This window comes from Diadema setosum, chromosome 15 (genome assembly GCF_964275005.1).
Source record: "Diadema setosum chromosome 15, eeDiaSeto1, whole genome shotgun sequence".
NCBI classification, from domain to species: Eukaryota; Metazoa; Echinodermata; class Echinoidea; order Diadematoida; family Diadematidae; genus Diadema; species Diadema setosum.
Genome location: NC_092699.1, coordinates 26,476,966 through 26,504,103, shown reverse-complemented (window position 1 = coordinate 26,504,103; position 27,138 = coordinate 26,476,966). Strand labels below are relative to the sequence as shown.

The 27,138-nt window shown below is 40.0% G+C and overlaps 1 protein-coding gene across 1 annotated transcript in view; it reads left to right on the top strand.

Moving 5' to 3' along the window:
- Window positions 1–26,658, top strand: part of LOC140238618 (intermembrane lipid transfer protein VPS13D-like) — a 133,365-nt gene extending 106,707 nt beyond the window's left edge. The window contains exons 53-70 of the mRNA XM_072318518.1: window positions 625–748; window positions 1,373–1,445; window positions 3,401–3,557; window positions 4,506–4,620; window positions 5,155–5,382; window positions 6,300–6,372; window positions 7,104–7,276; window positions 7,850–7,993; window positions 9,361–9,510; window positions 9,966–10,106; window positions 10,418–10,554; window positions 11,086–11,335; window positions 12,111–12,278; window positions 12,977–13,183; window positions 13,982–14,232; window positions 15,509–15,666; window positions 24,470–24,591; window positions 26,542–26,658. Of these exons, the coding sequence (XP_072174619.1) occupies window positions 625–748; window positions 1,373–1,445; window positions 3,401–3,557; window positions 4,506–4,620; window positions 5,155–5,382; window positions 6,300–6,372; window positions 7,104–7,276; window positions 7,850–7,993; window positions 9,361–9,510; window positions 9,966–10,106; window positions 10,418–10,554; window positions 11,086–11,335; window positions 12,111–12,278; window positions 12,977–13,183; window positions 13,982–14,232; window positions 15,509–15,666; window positions 24,470–24,591; window positions 26,542–26,658 (2,788 nt within the window). The remainder of the gene's footprint in view (window positions 1–624; window positions 749–1,372; window positions 1,446–3,400; window positions 3,558–4,505; window positions 4,621–5,154; window positions 5,383–6,299; window positions 6,373–7,103; window positions 7,277–7,849; window positions 7,994–9,360; window positions 9,511–9,965; window positions 10,107–10,417; window positions 10,555–11,085; window positions 11,336–12,110; window positions 12,279–12,976; window positions 13,184–13,981; window positions 14,233–15,508; window positions 15,667–24,469; window positions 24,592–26,541) is intronic.
- The last annotated feature ends 480 nt before the right edge of the window (window positions 26,659–27,138 follow it).

Here is a 27,138-nt window from a genome sequence, read left to right as displayed (position 1 = left end):
GATGTAAAATTCAACATCTTTCATTTGTCTGCTATCTATCACATATTTTTTAAAATCTAACATGAATGGTATTCCACAGCTGTCTACGACATCCTGCATTGATGTAGGGCTTATAAACTTATATGAGGGAGCTTTAGATTTGTGACGCGGACATTTAGGATGACAATTTCGTTGGTCGTTTCGTCTCTCCCTGTATTGTGTTGCAAGGTAGCTTGAGATTACGCGACGATATAAAAAGTATAGAAAGTAATATGGGGCCCTATATGATCATTGCAAACATGGCCCAGAACGCTTAGTGAAGACTCAGACAACACGAGATACTGTGTTAATAAGCAATTTTGCGCATGTGCAGAGCAGTTTTTTTTTTTTCCTCTGAACGTACACTTCGCAAAAATCTAAATTTCCCTGTTCATTTAATAATGCAGCTGACACTACATTGTATGTAGGTCCCTATTAGCTAGGTGACTAGCAACAGTCGGCAAATGACATCAATTGGGCATATTGCGCCATTCAAGAATAGAGAAGTTTTGATTGGGTAAAAGTTTGGCTGCATTTACAAAAAAAAAATAGAAACCATAAATTAATTTTTTGGTTCCATTCTCACTCGACATCTTTCATTTCCAGGAGTCACAACAACCAGACGAACATTGTGCACGTCGAGATCCGTCTGAAGGGGGCCACTTTCTTTGTAATTTTCACCGACACCAACGACCTGCCCCCACCTTACAGGATTGACAACATGTCTGAGGTATGTCGTGGTGCTGTTGTGCCAAAACAAAATAAGCATTGCCTTGGGAGAGAGTCTGAAGACAACTATTATGTAGGACTCATACATTTATTAGAAACCCCAAACAAAACGCCAGTGCAGCTTTAAACTGCATCAGAGATCATGAGTACAATACTAAGGTTTAATACTTACAGTTGTATTCTGTGCTAATAACGTGTAGTACAGCAGGGGCCCGTTTCATAAAACTTGTCATCAGTGCCAAGCTGTCATGGTTGTGACAAGCTACTGAAATCTTTGCATCTGATTGGCTGAGAGCAAATTTGTTATAGAAATGTGGCAGTTGTCGCTGATGACAAGTTTTATGAAACGAGCCCTAATGGCTAGTGAAGAAATTGTTGGTATTGCACTGCAGTTTTGATGAGAAGTCACTTATCAATTTGGCTCTAAGTGTAATAGACACAAACTCTCTATGTGCAAAATATTTTGCTATCTCTTTCTCTTTCAACATTTTTTGTTACAGAAAGATATACTTCAAGTAATCATAAAGTGTGCCACATCGATGCTGTCATTTCAGAATGTTATGTTAAGTGTTTGGTGTCTGTGTGTTACAATGACAGGTTTTCTCCTCTTGTGTCATTTTTAAAGGTGGACATCATCTACTATCAACACAGAGTGACCGATGCCAATCTTAGGACGATGCTCAGGCCAAGAATGTCAGGTGAGGCTTAGCAGCAAGATTGGCGCTGTGACATCTAAAGAGTAGAAATAACTGACTGACATGTCGTTTATGTTTCATTTTTCATCTAAAGCACCCCAATAAGTGTGCCATCATCTCAAAAACAGGATGGAACAGCCTGAACTTTGTAGAGTTATGATAGCAGCACGCTGTCATCCAGTTGATGAGACCCAGTATGACTTTTAACAAGATCTGAGCTTGTGATAGAAAGTGTATGATATGGTTTTGATAAAATCATATGTGTGGGAGTTTTAAAGCTTCTCTTTTACTAGCGATTGTTTCAAAGGCCTTCATGCAGTTCTTCTATAGTGGCATCAATTTTGAGCGAAGCATAGCGTGTCAGTTTGAAGGCCTTTTGAGATCTGCAAATGTGATATGTGAGGGCTTTGTGGCGTGGTGGTTAAAACCCTTGACTTTCAAGTAGAGGTCCCAAGTTCAAATCCTGTCAAGTGGACGAGATGTTTTACCCACACTGTCCCTCTGGGCCCATCTGTATGAATGGGTACCTGGCAATGCTAGGGTAATAACGATGGTGAAACCCTTTGGTAGAACGGTGGCAATACTGAAGAGGATCCATACCCTGGATGAAAAAGACCAATATGTTATTCATATGATGATTTATAAGCCAGGAGAAAGCATGCCTGTTGCACCACTTCTCCTTAATAAGTCATTCAGCAACTTTGACCAATGACATTTCAGATAGTATACAAATATCGACTGCTACAGAGGGAGATGGTAAAACTATTTGCACCAAGGTGATTTCTCAGCAGTGCTATGTCGCGAGACAAAGTCGAGGGACATGGCACTGTTGAGAAATCACCGAGGGCAAATGGCCCGAAAGAAAGCAGTCGATATTTGTTTTATATCCCTCTCGAGCATTTTACTAGAGTGATGACAAGGTTCCCTTTTGGAAAAATATGCAGGCTTAACATTAAATCTAGGCCTTGACAGTGCAGCAGCAGTGCGTGCAGTGCGTGGCGAACGACACCGCTGTACTGTAGGCATAGGCCACCGTTGTTGATTCCTATACCCACAAGCTAGACTACAGCGTGCAGAACTCCAAAAGATCGAGGAGGTCCAGGACTAACTGTTAGAAATAGGCCTAAAGCGGCTTCGTTACCCAGATCATCTTCAAAATTGGTTTTAGTTTCTTCCTAATTCGTACCCGATATGTTGTACTTCTGAGTGCAATCATTCCTCACTTACTTGAAGCAGTCACTTTGTCAATTGAGCTGAACTGCATTGATCACACTAACGTTACACACACATGCCATCGCACCACAGATTTCTGTAGTGCCGTTGGGCACACCGCGCTGCTAGCATACTGTTCTATAGTATCGCTACTACGCGCACTACTTACATTCTAATGTGAGAAATTTAGATATCGATCTAATGATCACGATTGGGTGCAGATCGTGGATTCCCAAAAGTACTATATCATGCTGGCTAGTAACTAATTGCACTGCATCCAGCTGCTCGTAGCTATCTCGTAAAACTACACCATTTTCGTGCTCTGTATAATCATATGGCAAGAAACTTTACATGATGAGGGATATAATGAGAAGTATGCAGTGTAAATGCTTCTGTCATGAGAAGCTCTGCTAAATGGTCACTTGTGATCTTCACAACCAAACACTGGAAGCAAAATTTGGGGGGATTCATATCTTCCCCGCTAGGACAGGCTGATTCTGCCAGAACGGGCATTTTCCATAAACACCTGCCTGAATATGCTCAGGACCAGTCTCTAATGGGTAAAAGCATTACAATACTCCAATCATTAGCATTAGTGTTATCATTGGTATATTTTTCATTCATTTTTCATTCATTTTCATTGGTATGTGTATGCATCATAGAGTATGTAAAAAACTAACCTCTTCTCAACAATAGTAAAATGAGCAAAATGCTTGATTCTTTACACATTTCTTCCCTGTCCTCAGTTCCCTATGCCTGGGATGAACCGATCCAGCCCCCTCACATGGTGTGTGAGGTCAAAGGTGGCTCCAGTAGCATCTATAACCTGGACAAACTTGAGGAGGGGGAACACCTGTATTATGAGAACTTCATCTACATTGCCATGGAGTCCACCTTCCAAGGGTGAGTAGAGATGTGTAGAATCTCTGTCCATGTATTTGTGTGTGTGTTGGTGTATGTAATAACTATGTGTTAGTAGTACGTACATTGTATGTAAGTTAGTTTTGGTGTTGTGCAGTATGTGTTTGTGTTGGTGTTGGTGTATGTGTATATAAAAATACAAACTGCACAGCTGAGCTTTTAATGTTTGAAGGCATGCAAAAATCCTAGTGTTTGTGCTCGTGTATGTGTATCTGTGCTGTGTGTGTTTTCATATACATGTATGTGTCCAGAGACTCCAACTCTCCTGCTTTCGATGGGAGATCTCCCGCCGAAAGCCCATTTTTGCACAATCTCCCGTTCTCCCGCTTGAGATTTAATTTCTCCCTCCCTGGCTCTGTGTCTCCCGTTGGAAAGGATTTCTTACTTATTGCCATTGTATGTTGAAAAATAAGCCTTAGATAGCACAAGAGAGCATCTACAACCCTATAGAGCTTGTACACCGGCTGCAAGGAACTTCACGCCCCGCGCATATCAACTTGGAGTCTCCCGTTTGCTAGGGGTGTCAGGCGGGAGAATCTCCAGATCGGAAGGTGCTTGGTGTTGGAGTCTCTGTGTGTCGTCCTGTGCTGGCATATTCAAGTGCATGTCATGTATAAGTAAGACAGCTGACATTTCAGATGAATTGGACCACTGAATCAGATGTTTGATGGTAAATTCATCATATGATTTTTTGTCCATCACAAATATACCTCTCTTTATCCTCTCCTATGGTACAGTACTTCTATATTCATTCTCTCTCTCTCATTCCTCTCATGTCTCCTGTTTTGTTGTTCTACATCATTTCTATGTTTTTCTTTTTGATGCAGAACTATTGCCTCTGCTTGTCAAAATGTTCTATCTCCCAGTTATTATAAACGTTTTTCTCTCCGCATCATTTTCATATCTCTCTCTATCTCTCCACCTGTCCAGTCCATCAACTCCGGAGTCCTTCATCAAGTCTTCTCCCAAGGGGAGCTTCTGGGCCTCCTCCCAGCTGGTCTTTGACGTCCCTCACGTAGACTCGCCTGTTGTGCTCAGGAAAAAGGTACACCTTATATGATGAGATGATAAAAAACATAAATTCACTGGAGTTTTTTTTTTTTTTTTTTTTTTTGGGGGGGGGGGGAGGATATAATATGATTTATGTTAAATTGCAAGTACACGTTCAAAGCAACATCAAAATAGGCAAAGTAGGCAAACAGATGTCGTGTATTAAGATGGTGTAGAGAAAGCATGATGCAATCTTTAGAGGTGAATCTAAATATGAGAAAGATCATCTGTAACATTAGCAATACTGAATAGACCAGCGTACAAACATGTTGAATGTTAATTATATCCCTATAATATACCCACCTTGAGATCAAAGATACAAAAGAATACTTTATGTGATAAGCAAAATTTTCCCACGTTTAAATTTTTGCACTAGTTTCATGTTGCATGAAATGCGTAAAAAATTTCCACATTGCCAAAATTTGAACTTTTGCAGTTGATGAAAGAAAATAAATGAATGAGTTAAGTTGTCATAAGGCTATTGTGGAATCTATTATATTCATGTGTGTGTGTGTGTGTGTGTGAGCAGGAGCCAGGGAGGCGGAGCCAGCTCTGGCGAATGACATCGACCGGCATGCTGCAGAACGAAGCGTTTGCTGCCCCTAGGGACCCCGCCAGGAGAGGCAGCGTGACATCCAGCAACGGTCTGGTGCTGGACATCAGCTCCGCGACCTTCACGTCCGGCGAGGAGATGACCCTGAAACTACGGAAACAGGATGAAAGGAGACAGAGCACTCAAACCTGGTACTTTGGCAAGGTGAGTGGGCCACCAAAAAAGTAGCTAGTACTCAAACCTGGTACTTTGGCAAGGTGAGTGGGCCACCAAAAAAAATAGCTAGTGATATTTTCTTGAGGGCATGCAAAGTTAACCACTTTTATTACCTCCGCCAAGGGAGGAGGTTATGTTTTCATCTGTGTTTGTTTGTTGGTTTGTTGGTTTGTCCATGTGCCAAATTACTCAGAAAGTTGTGAACAAATTTGATTGGAACTTACGGGAAAGGTTGAGAATTACATAAGCAACAGATGGTTAAATTTTGGTAGAGATCCAGGAATTTTTTATGGAGTTTATGAAGGATTTTCAATATTTTGGCAGGTAGGGTCACTGAACCTAGGAGTTCAAGCTGCGCACTTAAGTGCATGCTCCAGTTTCTGCTAGGGCGAGGCGTGCCACGGAGCTGAGGGTTTATGATGTAACTAAGGCTCTGTATAAGGAAATCAGGCAATATTTCAGTGGGTGGAAATCACTGATCTCTATGGAAGAGCAAGATAATTGGTGGAAAGTAGCTGCTTAGCAGAGGTCTGCGTTCTCAGAGTGCTTTTCTAGTTACCAATGTAATCAAATTACTTTAGATGTCAAAGGTTGACTTATAAAGGGAATTTGTCAGTTAAGATTTTCATACTTAAGATGGCACATAGGAGTAAAAATGAACCCACTTTTAATAAAAAGAATAAAACAATGTTGAAGAAATAACATTGACATACAAGATGTGTGAAACAAACTCTTCTGAAGTCCCATTAAACCATTAAGGATGAGTTCCAAGTATACTTGGGCAGGTGTCTATGGGAAGTGCTTGTTGTAGCAAAATCAAACAGTCCTCAATGGGTTGATAGCTTATCATAGGGTCATTCTTGCTGATTAACTTTGTTACTCCCCATACATGCTTTGTCTTCTAGGATGGCAGACTGCGTTGCCATGACAGCAACCATGTTGTTCAACCCAAATATGGCATCATAGGACTGAAGGAAGGTATGTGAATCAGACCTGTAAAGGATCCCGAGTGTTTGTTTCTTTTTTCACTGATGCATAATTAGTAATTGCATCAACTACTTGTGGATGATATAGCTTGGTGCAGTGTCTGGGGAGTGTAATGTACAGGTGTTCAGGAAGACAAAGAATGTTGATATATTCAAGTTCTAAATGATGGCATTCTTTCAGTTGTTCTGAACTCATCCTACCTGTCAATTGGTACAGATTGAATTGTGCGCTAAACCAGGTTAGACCATATGTTAGAAATCCTTTTATGGATGGGAAAATCCCATTATATTGAGTTATAGGGGGATTTAATACCAATTTATGAAGCCTCCAATGATGGATGGTATGCAGGCACCAATAACATGATGAGTTTGTCAATCCGTATGGCAGCACTTAACCAAGCACAAATACAACCAGATGAAAATGACATATATGCATGGATCTGCAATGTACATGTAGTTCTGCAATATGAGTACCGGTACAAATCATTGGTTGAGTAAGAAGAGGCCATTAAGGTTCCCATAATGTATGGCATTAATGACTCAATACCCTTATTTTTCTCAACCGACTTAATATTCTTCAACAAACTTCTAGTCTCGTCACATTACTTTGGGAATATAATCTTGTGAAGTTACACGTGCCTCACTCACACACTTGACTCTGTATTTGTTCTGCCGTAATTCGCACTGAGCCTCACATTCCCTCCATGTGCATCTCGTTGCTAGGGAGTCCTCTCATCCTGAAGCCCGGAGGCAGGATGGACGCCTCTCAGGAGGACATCCCCCTGGAGCAGGTCATCAGTCGACAGAAGAATCTGCCCGGCTCAGGGGACCTCAGCGTTAGGGTGGTGGCCGACGGGCCCACCCGGGCCCTCCTCATCATGGACAGCTGGAGACAGGTGCGTTTATCATCTCAACTTTATAATTATCACAAACAATGAACCGTTCCGAGAGGAGAGGGGCTGCCGGGGATATTTAATAGACCCACTGTTTGTTTCTCGTGTAATGGTTGAGTTTAATATTGAAACATTTCTCTTGTACCCAAATGGATTGGGGATTAGTTTTTTAAAGCTTTTTCCTCCGTCATCAAATATATCCCATCATATTATCATTCTTGGTGGTGGGGGGACACAGTTCAAAGCCAAATTCTAATCATCCAATCACATCACTCACTGGAAGCGATCTTATGCAGTCTTTTGGTTATATCCAAATTAATGGGTTAGCTGTTAAAATTCCAAGGTGGAATGCAAGTTGATTGTACATTCCACACAGATAGTTCCACATGACATTCTCTTTTTGTGAAGCACCAGAATTATTTTCATAGAATGGAGATTGGAAAGAAGTTAGACAGTGAAAACAGGAAATTTTCAGCCCACAAAAGATTTTGTATTTTTGTGTTTTAAAGCCATGTGATAAAAACTGTCCCTTTCTCTTTTTCCTGCATCATATTCTTTGCATCCTTTTCTTCCAAGGCTTCACGACCACCCGTGCCCAGCGCCATCCCCGGGTCGTCGGTGGACGGCTTTGAGCTGTTAGAACTCAAGCAGCAGCAGTCTCCCATGGAAGAGATCTCTGGAAGGGAAACCAGCTCGTCCAAGGGCAGCAAAGAGCTAGAGGTGACACTTCCCTCCCCTTCTCCTTGTGGTGCTTCATGGCTTTCACTCTTCAAAGAAATCATTTGCAATTTGTATTTTTGAAATGTGTTCAAAAGGTGTATAGAGTTTAATACTAAGTGTCCACAAACAAACTATTGAGTCTCTGCTATAACTACGAACTATAAAGTATTTCATACAACATTTGTGGTGAATATGAAGCTGAGCTTGACCTGTTTCAGCATGCATCAGCTGTCAAACCATTCATATTATGAATGCACACCCAAAATTGAGCAAAACGTAATGAAAACACTCCATGGTCCATGATTGACTAAACGTAATGTAGAGGAACATGATTCAAAAGTTTGCATTCAGATTTACAAAAAATTATGCGATTGGCATGAAACAATTTACATTTTTTACAAACGACTTCCTTAAAGTGGAAAAGGCTTCTGTCCATCAACATAATTATAGATAAAACTATTTATACCATTCCTTTCATTTTGGCTTTTATTTTTTAAAGGGGCATAGTCCCGGTAGTGTAGATGGCGCTGTTGATGATACTGCCGATCATCGTTAGCATTGATACGAAGATTACCGAAGTTGAGCTGTCATCAAGAGTAAAGTGCGTAGGTGTTGCTAAGTAACGTTGCCTTTGTTGTCTTCTTTGCGCATCGCGCAGTCTGTAGTAATGCCAGGGTGCGTGCATATGTGCTTGTTATTGTGACATCACAAAAGAAGTTTACTAAAGCTGTCATCCCCCTCAGCCGATTCATGAGCCGAACTGTGATCAGACCACTGACTACACTGAATCGGACTTCTTCGGACTCGGGGAAAGTGGGCCAAAGCGTAAGCGCCAAAGAGAAGTCGATAGCGTAGGTCTCTATAGGAAACTTGCGCCGTGCGCCTGCGTACGCATTTGACTAAAACACCGGGACCATGCACCTTTAACATCCAGATTAGAACAGTGTTGTCAAAGTCTTTGTCCACACAGTATAATTGGGTTTATGTGTTCGATTTTCAGGTATTAAAAGAAAAATGATAAGCCTGCAGTGCTCTGTTTAGACCATTGGCTCTGTTTAGACCATTAATTTCTCAGTCCTTTGCACCTGAATTTGTTCCAATGCATTACATTCATATGAGATTCTGTGCACAACCCTCAAGACATATTGACTTTGTTTAAAATATGACGGACTGTGGACCAAATCATTTATCTCTATTGTACTGAAAACTTTCCAAGCTCTGGTATTGGGGTACAAAAAGCTTTTGTGTGTATAGTATGTATCTCAGCTGTATGAATAAAAGACATTCAGCCATGTCTATAGTTTTACATATCATTGGGTATCTATGTGATGTGGAGCTTGATTTATTCTTGTTTGTCTGTCTCATAGATTGCAGTCTGGCTGAAGGAGGGTATCGGCCTATCACTGGTCAACCAGGTGCCGGAAGAGCTAGTCTACATTTCCCTCTTTGGAATCGATGTCCACTATGTCCAGACGGTCAAGGAAGTGGACCTCAATGCAAGCGTCAGCAGTGTACAGGTAATGTCAAGAAGTTTTGAGGGTACTTCACAAAGTTTGCTTGTCTGTTCACACTGACAACCAAACTTTTTGAGGTTTCAGTTCTCAATAAGTTATAGAGTATGTTTTGGTCACTGGTATGTGTGCGGAACAAAGAAGAAAGCATAGTATCATTTGCTGTGTGACAGCTGACCAGCAAATCCAGTGAGTGCTCGGAACTGGTCACATGACAAACTTCACAGAGTTCCTACTGCATGTGGTCAGACTGCACAAACTTCAAAAGAAAATTTGCTGAGGGTTTGTGAAATTTCCCTAGTCAAAGTGGGAAGTTTCACAAGAAGTTTTATGGAATTTGTGTTCAGACTGACCAAAGTTCAGGAACTTAAACTTCAAGACATTAAATTTTGAAAAGTTTTGCTTGTTTGACTGTTGCTATTATTCATTCACATTGTTTGTATTGTAATCTCCTGATGCAGATTGACAACCAGCTCTCGCTAGCCCAGAAACCTGTCTCTCTCTTTGTGGTCACGCCATCAGAGGGGCGGGTCAGACCACCCGCCTTGAGTCTGGTGGCCACCAAGCAGTGTGGGGCTTCCTCTACGGTAGAAATCTACAAGGTGAGGAATGCAACAGATATCCCCTATACCAATACCGCTTTGACTGATCATGTGCACTGGTCGCAATTACATGTATGCGCAAAGATTTTGTAGAAAGAAGACACAGGAGTGAGAGATGTTAACTTATTAAATCATATTATTCTGCAAATGGCATATAGTCCTAAGACACAAATAATATATGTTTTTACATGTGATTACTGTAGATGTACATTTTGTATTTACAAGTTCTTTTTTGGGATGAATAATATTGTATTTTAAAGGATATTCACAAGGGAAATTGATTGCGTAATATGCCATGTTCCTGTTTACAGCGACTGATTCTTACTGTTAGCAAGATCACCATCAATGTGGAGGAGCTCCTCCTCCTCAAGCTGCTCCAGTTTTCTGGCTTCTCCCAGTCAGATGTCGCCATGGAAACCATTGATGAGACTCACTATGAGACAAGCAGGTGGGTATCCATTTTGGGTTCTTTGGTCCCAAAAAAAAATGTTACCTTTCTCCAAAGAAAGGGAATGTATTTAGCCATGGTTATTTACTCTCCTCCCTCCCAAAAATGGGATATCTCATCAACTATCAAAACAGCAACTATTCATTCAAGTCAGTCTTTTTAGCAGATATAAGATAATCATTTCATTCACCGTCTCAAATTTGAATTTAAGATTTGTTAGTGAAAAGTAATTGCAAATATCTAGCTCCATTCAGTTATAAATTAGAGTATCACTGTATCACATGTATTGTTTTTTTTCTTTTTCTTCCTTTGAGACTGTAATTTTGGTTTTGCATTGTCCTAAAATGTTATCGTGTTTTCTAGTCTTTTTGTATGAATAGCACCAGTCCGCTTTGAAACACCAATATAAATGCAATTATTATTATCATTATTATTATTCTGATCCTTTCCTCAAGGAAGCTTTTCTTCAGATTCTTCTGATTCAACCCTTTGACTCATGTGCTAACCACAACCTGTATTTTTCTCTCAAAGCCCAATAAGCAGCGACCCACTCATGAAGCGGTTCTTCTTCGAGACGCTCAAGCTCAACGCCACAGACTTCCGCCTGAGCATGTACACCTCCACCAAGATCCCGCAGGACCTGCAGCTGCTGAAGACGGCGATGAGGCTGTTCCTCATTCAGTTTGAGGACGCCCCCGTCTCCCTGGACCCCTTCACCAGACTCCACCCGTTTGAGACGAGGGACTTCCTCATTGACGCAGTCCTCAAGCATTACATGGAGGTAGGGGGCCAGCCCTATATTTTATTGACTTCTTACTTAACCTGTTGAGGACTAGTCCTTAGTATACTGAGGCAGGTGTCTATGGCAAATGCATGTTATAGCAAAATCAGCCCATCCTCAACAGGTTAAAGGTACACTGACCCATGATTCGAGAGGGCGCTGTTGGTGGTTGGTGTGATAATCGCCGCCATCTTCATTTCAAAGATGGCCGATATAAACCTAGTTAACCATCAAGCAAAGTAGACTGCGCATTTACATGCAAGTTTCTTGAATCCTGGGTCTGTTTAGTGTTTAAGAGCTGTAGATGCTGTCAAGTGAAACTTTCTTTGTATAGACAAGAGCTCCATTTCATTAATTTTATAAATTTTGTAGTTGCAACTTGCAGTAGCTGCAGTTCCTTTGGCAGCAGACAAACAGCAGTACTGTACTCAGCAGAAGAGCATTGCCATGGTACTTTTGATTACAGTCCAAATGAAGATTATAGTAATTGCAATTATACTTTTATGGCACTTGAGAGACAAATGTCCGGTATGTGCATCATTTGTCAATTTGTCATTTGTCATTTGTCGATTTTAAGGTGCAAGCACAGAAGCATAAAAGAAGCAAATTTCCCAGATTCATGTACTTCTTGATGGTAGCAGCTTGTTGACATGAATCTTGGGAGAGTTGAATTCCATGGAATATTTGTAGGGATGTTGAAGATGCCACCTGCCATAATTGTCTACAAGCTCTGGTGTCACTAACTTCAACTCTCCCCCCCCCCCCCCCCCCCCAGGAGTTGAAGAGCCAAGCGGTCAAGATTCTCGGCTCTGTGGACTTCCTGGGAAACCCAGTTGGACTGATCCAGGACTTCAAAGACGGCCTCAAGGAGCTGGTGCTAGAGGGCAGTGTGACGGGTCTGGTCAAGAATGTCACCCACGGCATGTCCAACACAGCGGCCAAGGTGAGTGACAGCATTGGCATCACATAACTTGTTTGAATATCCTTTTCCCCCTCTCGTCTATTAAAAAGATAGTAACCCCTATTTATTAATTTATGGATTATAATCTCAATAGTTGCAGTGTTGTCTTTAACACATCCTAACTTTCGACCTATACTCATAGCATTACATCTAATTTGAATATTTGAAGTTGTTGGGGGATCAGCAAAGGGGGGCAACTATACTAACAGATCTGATAAATGAGCCATTACTGATTTGAATTGCATTTAACAAACAATGTATGTATGAGGTACCAACTACCATCTGAAAATGGAATATGTATTCACTGTAGAGACTAGCAGAAATGCAATCTCACGAAGCCCAAAAAAACTGCATTGTGTCTTGCATGGAATTATTTAGTTTTAAGATTATATTTAGTTTATATTATATTTAGTTTCAAATCTATAGCAGCAACAGAATCTTGTCTCTTGCACTGTGAGATCTGAATACATCTATTTCTTTGTCAAAGCTGTGAATGAATTAAATTTGTGGTATAATCCATCACTCTTGTGTAATTCATCTGCCTGTATTTTCATGCTTAGCATGTTCTAAACTTCTTGTACTGTATGTTTCAAGCATTTCACTTTCTTTAGAATTGCACAAGACAAAATTTGATACCTGAATCCTTCTACATCACACCTCCGAATCCTTGTCACAACCAGGTGACTGGAACCATCTCTGACGGTATTGGCACGGTCACCCTCGACAACCGCCACCAGGAGATGCGGAACGTCATCCGCGGGGCACACGACGGGACAAGCTCGGGTCACCTCTCGGCTGGGGTCAAGGGCTTTGCGTTTGGGGTGGTTGGTGGCTTCACCAGTGTTTTCACCCAGACCTACAAAGGAGCCGCAGAGGATGGAGTGGAGGTTTGTGTGTCCCCTTTTTTGCCTCCAATCATGAATAATCCTGTCCTGGTGTGGGGGCTATTTTGCCCCCCTTTTCTTCCAAACAAGAGTAGTCCAGTCCTAGAGTGGGTGTTAATGTGTCTGTCTTTTTATCCATACTAGTAGTTAGTCCTGGAGTGGGGTTTAGTGTGTCCCTCGTTCCTTCCAAACAAGAGTAGTCCAGTCCTAGAGTGGGGCTAGCGTGCCTGTCTTTCCTTCTAAACAAGAGTAGTCCAGTCCTGGTGTGGGGTTAACATTTCCATCTTTCCTTCCAAACAAGAGTAGTCTAGTCCTAGAGTGGGGGTTAGTGTGCCTGTCTTTTTATCCAAACTAGTACTAGGTACATGTAGTCCTGGAGTGGGGTTAATTAGTGTGTCGCTCTTTCCCCCCAAACAGGAGTAGTTCAGTTTTAGTGTGGGGGTCAGTGTGTCTGTCTTTTTATCCAAACTAGTAGTTAGCCTTGGAGTGGGGGTTAGTGTGTCCCTTGTTCTTTCCAAACAAGGATAGTCAATTCTTAGAATGGGGATTATTGTGTCCCTCTCTCTGTCCATGCAGGAGTTGCTGTTTCAGAGAAAGTTATCAAAACTTCAATACCTATTATATTTGACTTCCTTTTGTCTAGCTACAAAGAAGGACAGAAGGAGGAATAATTGCAGTGATTGTACGTAAATGATATAGAAGTTGATGATATAAATTTGCCACAATTCATTCTTTCATTAACATTGGAGTTTGCTTCTGTTTTTATTGTTCTTGTATTCTTTACACCCATCACACCATTAGGGTTTGATGAAGGGGTTAGGGCGTGGCATCGTTGGGACCGTCACCAAGCCCGCTGCAGGCATCTTAGACCTGGCCTCGGGCACCATGGCAGCCATCCGCAGCTCCACCACCCGTGACAGTCACATCATGCCCCCCAGGGCACGGCCCAGGAGGTGCTGCCAGAACCCTGCTGGGCTTCTTCCCCGTTACTCCTTCCATGACGCCAGGGGTCTCGAGTTTGTCCACATTCTGTGCGAAGGGGTCGGTGAGAGGTAAGCTGACATGGCATCTGGGTTTTATTTGGACAGTCTTTGCCTCTAAACCCATCAGCAGTTTTAGTACTAACCATGATATGAAATCACAGACATACATACTCATAAAATTGTGTTAAATTGTTGTGAATTATGACAGTTGGACATGTAAAACAAGTATCCAAATAGTTTGTATCGGTCTACCAGCATAACACAAAGGAAAGTGGCAACAACTTTAAAAGATTTCAGATGTATAAGTAGTACATGGTCTGATTTATAAACACATTGTATGGGAGAGGATGAGTCAAACTATCTCACTTTGGCAACTTTAGCTACTGAAATGTTCCTTTTCAAAATAAGTTACACCTCTGTAGCTTGATATCTGTTTTATGTACAATGTAGATATAACATTTTTTTTTTTTTTTTTGCAGAATAGGCCAGGAGAATGCTTTTCACTGGTGTTATCCATAATTTAACCCTATTCTAACTGGGCTATTTGAGACCAAGTTTTTACTGAGGGGGGGTCAATTTGACCCCCCCTTCAGATCTCGGCCGTCGATCGCGCGATCGCCGCAAAATTTTGCCTGAAGATAGAGCTGGATGTCAACTACAAGATTACATGGTCATACAATAGAAAAATATTGCCTTTCTATTTTTAATAAATTAATTATGCAAATTTGTGCATGAAATCATATTTTCACCTATAACTCCATTAAAAAGACTGGAGGATTGCTAAATTTTTGTGTTAGAATTCCTCAAGACACATCAAACAATTTTTGTGTAAAAAAATAGCACAATCAAAATCAATTTCTTTTGTTTTTTATTGTTTTGTTAATTTCTTATGTATTTTATTGTTTTTTCGACCTTTTGTTTTCTATTGTTTTTTTGCCAAAATTTGTTGCAGGCACTTTTTAAGGCTTATCTAGACTAGAATTGATTAATTTTAATGGTTAAAAGTTGAAATAATCTAATTTATATCAGTTTAACCAAAAAACACAATTTGCGTTGGATTTGCACACGATATCATGAATTTGAGCTGTTTTTTGGTTGACATGCATATGTAAAACATTACGTAACTTCAAAACGGTGCACCCGGACGTCGCAAATTTGGTCTCAAAATATGCGGGAGACTTCAATGAAAAAAGTCGTGAAACGACGCAGCAAAATATTTGCGCGTTGCAAAATCGTGGCGCGAAACGTCGAGGGGGGGTCAATTTGACCCCCCCAGTTAGAATAGGGTTAAACAAAAAAGGATGTTTTAAGAGCTATTTTTCTTTTCTTGTGTTCCCCTCATCAGGTACTTCATGATGGAGGAGCTGCGTCAGCACCCCAAGGACGGCATGCAGGTTCTGATCACCAGCGAGTGCACCTACTTCCTACCCCTCACCAACCCCTCTGAACCTGTGCTCAACGTGTTCCACTCTGAGCTCTTCCATGCCAGGCACATAATGCAGGGTAAGCCCCAGTGGACTTGACCATTTCCCAGAGTGTGTGTGTGTGTGTGTGTTGGGGGGGGGGGGGCGGATGGGAGGAGCTGAACAAATGCAAAGTGCTTTTATACCCCATTCATGTCCTGATATTATACATCGTGTGCAGTTAACATTATTCCACACAGAATATATTTTGCCATGTTCTACTCTTGGTTGTTTTTTGCTACAATGTAGTTTTACTCAAGGTGTTAATTACGTCATTGCTGTTTTTCATTTTACTTCCATGAATGATATATCTTTTGGTATTACACTCACCACATTATGTTATTCCCCAGCTGCTTGAACCCTAAAAAACAAGGCATGTCCTCCCACTGTAGATTACCATAAAATGGGGGAAAGTCATACATGAATGATTATGTCATGCTTAGATGTAATGGTAGACAGATATATATATGAATATTAAATGGCAAAGCATGAAAGATAAAAGGGTACAGTGTATATAGATCAGGGGTGTGAGGAAATGTTAGAAGCTGTGTGCACAAAGCAAGCCACATACAAACTAGCATCTAGGCAAGTATTTGCACCGCTACAACTTGAGGGGCTTGTTCCTGCCAAGTCAAGATCATCCCAAACAGCATGAACGCATACATCTTGTATTCATTGCATCACACGTTACTCTAATAGTGAAGGAATGTCATTTGGGCTTGTCCAGTTAGACCCCTCTAACATTATCTTGCCATCACCCCCCCCCCCCTTAAAAAAAGTCACACATAGCCTTTTAACACTGGAAACACTGCCACTCAGTCGTACCAATTTGGCGGGGGTTTAACCCTAATCAGGCCAGACTTTTATAGCTATGCTAAAACTCGAACAAATTAAGAAAGTCAAGAAGCCTCATGGAGGCCTTCATTACAGAATTATAACGTGAAACGTCGAGTGGGGGGGGGGTGTGAATCTGCCTGGCCATACTAGGGTTGATAGCTGAGCCCTGTTTTGAGGAAGGGGACCAGCCCAACTGATAGTCCAGGATTACCTAAGACCACATTTTGGGAGGGTTAGGGCCACAGTTACATTGCTTCATTATTCATGAAAGGTTATAATGGAGTGATGCCTCAGATGCCCTTGTCTATATGAGTATTTATTTCTTCTTTCACTTACCCTGATTGATGAGCAAATGGTTCTGGGATGAGAATGCACAAGCAAAAAAAAAAAAAAAAAATGCTATGCTACACCTTAGCCTCTTCTTTTTTCTTGTTCTTTTTTTTTTTTCTTCTAAATTATAGCAGACCTAAGAATGCAAGGAATAAAATAGGCTTAGAACAGTCCTGGGCCAAATGAAGTCCTGAACTAGGGGAAGCAGTGGGCTAAGGGTAGTCCTGGGCTGAAGATGGTCCTGTGCTAAGGGTGGTACAGGGGCAAAGGTAGAGGGCCAAGGGTGGTACAGGTCGTAGGGAAACAGGTGATGGAAATGTTTCTCCTACCTAGAAGCCCAGGTATCCAATCTTCAATCGACAGGGCACAATATTTGTCATTTGGGTATCAAGACTCTGTGATCTCATTGTGTGGGTTTTGTGTGTCATTCTCTCACACCCTCCAGCTCCAATGTTAGCATTTCCAACTACACGGCTCAATCATGGCCTCCATTGTACGTGTGAGTCTGACCAAAGAAATATTGTTGATTTGTTTCTACACTCACTCTCTGGTTCTGCGAGTAGAGCCCAGTTTCCATTCCAATAACGGCTTTGGTTAATAACTTATTCACCATCTTGCGGTTCTCTCTCACTGGATGCCTTTTTCTGATTACTGTCAACTAACCTGTGCCCATATTGGGGATATGATGACCTTTTGACCTCTAAAACAGCTTTGCGGTACTATGCAGAGGGAATAGAGCACATCCACTTGAGTTCCCTGCTGCACCCCTCACAATACGTGTGGCATTCCCAGGTCCACCATGCCTGGCCTATGCAGGAAGGTAAACAGTCGGCATGCTCCATTTGCACTGGCGGGGGTGGTGGAAAAGCCTCGTTCATCCTCTTTTGCCCCTTGGATTCATCTAGAGAAAAAAAAAGTTTTCAAAACAAAGAATATTGATTAGCTAAAGTTCATCATTCATCTACTTAAAAGTTCACCTGCACTTAAATGGCATCATCTGTACCAGGAATTAATCATTGTTTCGCATACATCACTAATCATTATTTTTCGTTCATCCTTAACCCATTGAGGGCGGACTGAGTTTGCTACAACACGCATTTCCCATAGTCACCTGCCTGAGTATACTCGAGACTCGCTCTCAATTGGATAACCTCCCTTCATTCTGCTTGCAGTCACACGTGTATGCCTCATCCCGCATGATGTGTATGTGCTGTAAACTCACCATTTGCTGTCACCATCCTGCATGTTTGCTGTGTATATGACAGTTTTCACCCATCTTCCCTTTCCCAACCCCACCCCATGTCACCTGTTCAGTTTCATGACATTTGCTCCTGTGACAATGCTCCCATGAAATATCTGTACACTATTAAAGCCAAACATAAATCTGACCCACAAACATAACCCAGCATTAACCCTAACCCTAATCATAATCCTCAAGTCAAGCTAAACCTAAAACCTCATCAAAAGTCTAACCCTAACCCTAAAGTCCTTGCAGGAAATAAGACCGGAGCAATTGCTGCAGGAGTAAATGTTGTATCACCCACCTGTTCATGAAATCACAACTGCACTATCTGTTACTAAAAAAAAAGAAGAAGAAAACGTGTGGTTTGATAAACTTTAGTTTTGTTCCATTCAGTTCACATGGTCAGCAAGAGGTTGCAAGAAATGATATTCAAATTCTAGGTACTGTACTTTTGACATTCTAAATACATACCTAGTAATAGATAAACATGTTGAGGAGACATCCAAAAAATGCACAAACACAGTCGGGGGATGGATCAATTGCAGTGATATCACGTTTGGTATTGACAGCCGTGCGAGGTACATACATTCCCAAATCGATAAAAAGACAGTATGACAGTGGCAGGTTTATATATATTATTCTAAAATAACATGATGTGGTTATATCAAATAAGGCCCGGAAGAATAATCGAAGTCCACAATGTGCTGTGCAGTTTGTTGGAACTCTTCTGCCCGAAGAATATTTGTGAAATCCGGGCTGTATAACCCGTTGAGGACGGGACTCGTCATCAACGGGTAAACAGTGTTGATATTAAAGTGTGCTTCAGTGGAGCAATATATTACCCTAGGTAATTGAAAATGCTGTGAAGACTGTGTGGTGTTCAGTGTCCAGTATGTAAACCCCACATAGCAGCTTAGAGCCAGTATCCCACCCCTGCATAGGCAGATTAGGCATGCTCTATGATTTGAAAGAAGAAAGCATTTCCACTGTAGGCATAGGGATGTATAATCAGGACAGACAAAAAGTATCATACTTACTGTAGATTCTGCCTCTTTTCCTGTCTAAAGGCCTTCATTACATGCCTAGTTTAGTGTGTCTGTTTGCGCAAGTGTCTACTTCACATACATGTACCTGTACCTATGTGTTAAATTGTGTGCACACATTGACTACCGGTACACAAGTTTCTCTTAATCACAGTTACTGTAAAACATGATATTTTTGCAGCATGAAGTTTTTGCGAATTGAAGCAGATGGTCTTTTACGCGGCATGAAATTTTTGCGAGTTGCCTCTAGCATTCAGTACATATAGTGCAGACAAGAACTTTCACATGCATTTAATTTTGCGAATGGTTCTCACGGAATTTGCGAAATTAAAATGCACGCGAACATTCCTCGTTTTACAGTAATGTTTCACAGGGTTTGACCAACAAAACCAATACAAAATACGGTGAGTTTACATAATGACAATCATTTCTCTTCAATAACAGTCACACCAGTTACAATGTTCTGCATTGCTGCTCATTGCTTGTGGATGAAAACAACGTTCATTTATATTCATACGTTATTTGTCATTTGAGAAATATTTCAAGGCACCAAAATGTGTCAGTAAAGACGACACTCTTGGGCTTGTACACAGTACTTTTTTTTCACTAGAAGTATGACCAAAAGAACCGGTTATGAAGTGGTCAGTGTACAATTAAATATTTCTTCGTGATTTGTTTTGTTTTTGTTTTGTTTTTTTAAAGAAGTAACAAAATAGCCATGTATTTATACTGGCAAAGTGAAACAAACATTTTATCATCTACTCATGATGCATGTCGGTCACGTTTGAGCAGAAAGACATATTTGCTGAGCCGTGTGCCATTTGACTGCAATGCAAATGGAAACAATTTCTCAATACGTATTTACTACTTTCTGTACCTGTTCAATTAACATCTACTTAGTAAAGCTGTAGAACTAGCTAGTGCTTCTGCTCAAATTCTTTAGAATAAGAAACTAGAACAATGTAGATGCATTGTACATTATTAGAAATGAAATAGTAGAATTGATATGTAAAAGTATTCAACAAATATGGCTTTCATTGTGGCTGTTTGAACATTTTGAGTTGTTTTATAGTTTCAGTAGTCTATCGTTAGTCAATACTGTGACCTTCATAATGTTTAAATCCTGTCTCTCTTTCAAACCCAATCTGAAAGAGACAGATAGATAGATAGATAGATAGATAGATAGATAGATAGAGGTAGATAGATAGATAGATAGATAGATAAGCAAATAAATGAATGAATAAATAAATGAATAAATTAGATTATCATAAAATTTCTTGCAAGATTTTATTCATTATTTGTATAGTGTGGACATTGCATGACATTGTTGAAGGGTAAAAGGCACTAGCATAGTGTTTTTCAGGGGGAAATTGAATCAATGTGGTTTGTGCACTTTCCTGAAGAAAAAAAAAAAAAAAATATATATATATATATATATATATATAATTTGTATGATAGGAAAAAACGTGTATACTTCGCCTGTTTTACGTACCCATTCCTGTTGGCTGTTTTTGTTTGTTCATTTTCTTTTCCATGTAATATTGGTCTTTTATGTGGGTTAAAACTTTATTTTAGTTTTAGTTTTGTTTCAGAAAGGAAATTCATCAGTTAGTCAAAACAATTTTGGGACAGTTCTGTCATAATAAGATATGATGGTTTCCTTGTTTGTGAACAATATTTTTTGGTCATTTGAGGTCATTCCTGCCCTATTCAGTAAGATGTATGATTATGAATTCATTGCCATGTTATGTTAATGTTCTTTGGTTGGATACTGGATGCATGCAGCCAAGTCCATATCATTTTGACAAATTTTGGGTATATTTTGAAATCATATAAATATTGATAGTACATTGCTGTCAAACAGTACCAGGGAAACAAGTTGAACTCATTGCAATTTGATGATCTGGTTCTGGGATGTATTATTGGCAGGGCTCAACATTAGTAGTGGCCTGGGGCCACTAAGAATTGATGTCAGGCCATCAATTTCCAAAAATACTATCTTTTGGTGGCCCAATTGGATAGTTGATATTTAAGTTGATTTCTTTGTTCTCTTATTTCAGGCTACTACATTTCTTTTTAAGGGCCACCAAAATGTCAGATTCAAAGATTTTAGTGGCCCAAGTGGGCCACCTTAGAAAAATGTTAGTATCAAGCCATGATACAGGTATTCATAGTACAGTCTGACCTCGGTCATCAAGCCATTATCAGTGAACTAACTTTGAGAGTGAAATTAAAGGACAAGTCCACCTTCATATACATAAGGATTGAGAGAATGCAGCAATATTAGTAGAACACATTAGTGAAAGTTTGAGGAAAATCGGACAATCTGTTCAAAAGTTATGAATTTTTAAAATATCTGAGCAGTCACTGCTGGATAAGAAGACTACTACAGTGTATGATGTCACATGCGTACAACGATATAAGGAAAATAAAAAGAGAATTTCACAAAACTTTACTTTTAGAATAAAGTGCAAATTTCTTCGACTTGTTACTGACGTATGTTAAGGGTAATATTATTCCCCCTGCCTTCTAAAAGAGAGAAGTCGAGTGTTCTTTTGTTATGCGAGAAAAATGGAAATATGTTGAATTTTCTTTATTCTTTCTTTATAACGTTGTACACATGTGACATCACAAGCTAATCTTTTCATACAGCCGTGACTGAGCAGAAACTTCAAAAATTCATAACTTTTGAACGGATTGTCTGATTTTCCTCAAACTTTCAATGATGTGTTCTACTAATATTGCTACATTCTCTCAATCCTTTTGTTAATGAAGGTGAGCTTGTCCTTTAATAGTGAAATTAAGCATAGTGCAATAGCACTTCTCTCACAAATATTGGGCAGGAAAAGATTCAGGACATAAATGATGTTTGCTGTGAGACCATGTCACTGGAAGGAAAAATGTGTCACTTGTCTGATGGTCTGCACATGGAGAGAGAGAGATATGTATTGCTTCCTGGGTTGGTTGGATTATGTTTGTTTGTCAGTAAACTCCAACTCCATGGACTGTTGTCCATAATTATTTGAAAAAGAGACAAAGGATGTGTTGATGAACATTTTCTATGGATCTTCACTCAGTTTGTTCTCTACAGTCAAGGCAATGAAAGCATTTACCAACCATAAAGCAGATTCTGTGAAAGATTCTTCAGTCATTGTAGCATATATCTTAGTTGTTGTTGGTTTTTTTTTGCCTTAAGTTCTTTACTAGCTTCATTTTCTCAGCACAGTGTAAATTTGTGCATTCTCTTTTGTGTGTTTTATTAAAACAAGCTGTAAAATAATTCACAAATTTCACACCTCTGAAAACTATTTCTGTTTATCATTTTATTACTAACTATTGGTATTAATAAGTTTTACACTTATAAAAAATTCATTTATAAAAAAAAAAATGCACATATTCAAGGCATTATATCCCTTCTAGATTTAGCACAGATTGTTTGAATGCAGTAACAGCTGTGTAACAAAACATCTTGTTTGTAAACAGTTGAGAAGTCTTTAACCTTTGTGCTAAATGTGTCAAATTGTTTGTAACATTCAGAGAATCTACTTACAACATCAACCATGTGCAACTATGATAACAACAACAAAACTGATGTTACTTTTTTCTGTCCACACTTACCATTTCCCTGGCAGTAGATATTTCTAGTTATAGTTCTTGTGTGCATTTTCATGATACATTGTTAGTGTCTTGGAGCCATGTGACAATTTTGAAAGCATTGTTCTTGCTGAAACTGATAAAAAGATTGATGTCAATTTTTGTGGTACTTGTTCTTGCATTGTTGGAAAAAAAGTACTAAATGGAAAAAGCAGTTCTGAAATGAAGACAGTGAAATTTCAGAAATATGTGGGTATGAATAAAATCAGGAAATATTGTAATAATTAATGTTCATATGGGAGAAGGTTATGTAATATTGTCAGAAGGTAGCAATTTAAGTTCAATGAGGTTTTGCTATCTCATCTGTGCACAAAATATCATACCAACTGAGCGAGCCAAATAAATATTATGTCATAAAACACACACAGTAAAGAATAGCAAATAAAAACAAAACAAACTGTAATACGTGGTGATCACCACAACTGTGTGTGTTGTCTGTCACTTTCAAACCAACAGTATGTTAGATCATGGACTGGTTTTGTAGTACATTTGTAGGTCCATGGTTTGATGCATTCATCATTTCCTGATATTTTCTATTTCTCAAAGTGGAGTGTCAGCTCAGTGCCAAAAGGGTTCTTTTCCCATCAAATTAGAAACTTTCTGCTTCTCAGTTGGAGATTTGCATCCCAAACCTGAAGGCATGTTTAACTCTGCTTCCAGGATGAAGTTCTCATATAACCAGCCCAGGACTAGCAACAGTGTACTACAATGCACTCTCCTGTTATATCACACACAGTTATAACAAGAATCTTTGTACAACAAAGTAAATATTCAGGTTCCAAAATTATCATCTTTGTATCTTTAAAATGATACTTTGCTGTACGGTTATTTAAAAAAAAATTAATTAATTAACAAAAATATATATATATATGTAAGAAAACTTCCAGTCCCAAGGACTTCATTATAATGGGAGTGGCCTGTAATAGAAATCTTGACAATTTTTACACTGACATTTCGTGGTGTGCTGATCACATGTAGATTTTTCAAAATTTTGTAATTTGATGCCACATATAAACTAGATCTGATCCCAGTGTTATATAAACTGAGATAGGCAATTCATGCAGACTGTTAGAGGGACTGTTGACAATTTTTTTTTTTTAATGGTGCTGCATCAATATGCTGCTTGTTTTGATAAAGCCCTTGCCATGCCTGGGCCCCGTTTTATCAAAAGATATAATCGATGATAAATTTCCTTAACACACGGGCTGCCATAGACTTATGATAGAAATCAACGAAATTATCAATTATAACTTTTCATAAAACAGGGCCCTGGAGACTTACCTTAACTTGCCAAGCTTTTTTTCCTCAGCATTCAGTAATCTATCCAAACTTGACCTAACTGCTAGTTGGAAGATAGCGAGCCCACTCCGGTGTAGCAATGTGCATCACTATCAGACCAACAGGAAGGCCATGGTGATACAATATAGGGATTTAATCAGGGGATTAGGTAGTCCCTATTTCATTAACATTTTGTTTCTGGACATTCAGGATTGGCAAAGAAAGCACACCAGCATCTGTGACAATGAGCAAATGAGGCGCATTCCTTGTTAATTGCAGTTGAAGCACAGTCAGGGTTAATCGCATTGATGCAGTTTGGGGTTAGAGAATGTTGATGTGGATTTTGAATCATTTCAGTCTGAAGATGAAAGACTTGCTTTGCGTGGAGTTTGTGTAGCAATTATTGCTCAGCTCTTCATCAATCTCAATCCTCCTCCTTTGCCTTTTCCACCATCCAGCGGGCAGACACTACATAGAGCTGACCAAGATGGCAAACACCGAGGCCGGCATCTCGGCCCCTAGCGTGGACCTCAAGGAGCGGCCCAAGGTCGGGTGTGACAGCGAGCGCATCGCAAAGAAGGTAAGCACACGCTAGTACCTTTAATATGTAGATCATGACAACTGACATGATGCGATAGTGGTTCAATTAAATACACAATTGTGGCAATGTACCAAACTTTGGGTGTGTCTTATGAATTGATGTCCTGTAAATGCTTTTTTGCACACTTATGTAGCCCCAAATACCAGTATACAAAGACATCAAGAAGTGGAAACAAAAACAAACAAAAAAGAAGCAGTTGGTGTTTCATCAAGCAATCACATGTTCTCAGTGATACCCTTCATAATCTCCTCTCTCTCTCTCTCTGTGACCACAAGTGGAAACAAAAACAAACAAAAAAGAAGCAGTTGGTGTTTCATCAAGCAATCACATGTTCTCAGTGATTTATAGCAAAAAAAAAGAAACAAACAAACTGAGATTAGTGTATGTATATTTTATGCAATATAATGGGGAGGACAGCCACGACTATCACCATTATCATCATCATCATCATCAACCTCATAACCATTACTACCACCACCATTATTAGAATCATTACCATCACCACCAACACCACAACCACCGTCACCATCATCAGCAGCAGCATCACTGCTGACACCATCATCATCACCATCACCACCACCATCACTATCATTACCATTACCACCACCATCACTATCATTACCATTACCACCACCATTACCACCACCACCGCTATTATTGTCAGAATCACCACCATCACCATCACCATTATCATCATCATCATCATCATCATCATCACCATCACCATCACCATCACCACCATCACTATCATTACCATTACCACCACAATTATTGTCAGAATCACCACCATCACCATCACCATTATCATCATCATCACCATCACCATCACCACCACCACCATCATTATCATCACAATTATCACTATAGTCACCATGTACCTCCCTACCCTTCATAATCTCCTCTCTCTCTCTCTCTCTCTGTGACCACAAGTGGAAACAAAAACAAACAAAAAAGAAGCAGTTGGTGTTTCATCAAGCAATCACATGTTCTCAGTGATTTATAGCAAAAAAAAAGAAACAAACAAACTGAGATTAGTGTATGTATATTTTATGCAATATAATGGGGAGGACAGCCACGACTATCACCATTATCATCATCATCATCATCAACCTCATAACCATTACTACCACCACCATTATTAGAATCATTACCATCACCACCAACACCACAACCACCATCACCATCATCAGCAGCAGCATCACTGCTGACACCATCATCATCACCATCACCACCACCATCACTATCATTACCATTACCACCACCATCACTATCATTACCATTACCACCACCATCACTATCATTACCATTACCACCACCATCACTATCATTACCATTACCACCACCATCACTATCATTACCATTACCACCACCATCACTATCATTACCATTACCACCACCATCACTATCATTACCATCACCACCACCATCACTATCATTACCATTACCACCACTATTATTGTCAGAATCACCACCATCACCATCACCATTATCATCATCATCATCATCACCACCACCATCACTATCATTACCAGTACCACCACTATTATTGTCAGAATCACCACCATCACCATCACCATTATCATCATCATCATCACCATCATCACCATCACCACCACCATCACTATCATTACCATTACCACCACTATTATTGTCAGAATCACCACCATCACCATCACCATTATCATCATCATCATCATCATCATCACCATCACCATCACCATCACCACCATCACTATCATTACCATTACCACCACTATTATTGTCAGAATTACCACCATCACCATCACCATTATCATCATCATCACCATCACCATCACCACCACCACCATCATTATCATCACAATTATCACTATAGTCACCATGTACCTCCCTACCCTTCATAATCTCCTCTCTCTCTCTCTCTCTCTGTGACCACTTCATGTCATCCAGGTCTCCCAGCAAATCAACTATGCCAAGAGTTGCTATGAGGAGCTCAAGCAGCAGGTCGTCATCAAGACCAACACCCACTTCCTCAAGCTCCATCTGCCAAGCCAGACCGACTACTGAGAGAATGATGCGGGGGATAACAGGAATTTGCCCCATGGGAGCATCGAATGCAACCAACACGCAGAGGAACTTCAAGTTGTTCAGAAGTGTCAGCAACATCTCTGACCTGCCATGTGTGAGAATTAATTTGTGTGTCTTTGGAGAAATGCTGAAATATAGTATCAAAGAGGTTCTTTACTCCTCAAGCACATGTGAAGGAGGTGTGGTCTGCAAAAGATAGTAGCTGCCTTGTGCAATGTATCAGGAGGAAATGTTAAAAGTATACTCAAGAATTGTGCTGAACAGAGAAATAATAACACAGATGCTGCTGGTTGATTTCAGGTGATAAAGCAGAGAGAAAAAAAAAAAAAGGCTGTGGGAGAAGCATTTAACAAAGAAGCCCAGGTGCTCAGATAGAAATGCAGTGATATATATGAAGAGGATTTTAATTTTTTAGAATGCACTTCCAGCTGTACCTGTGATTGCCTTGAAAGGTGAAAA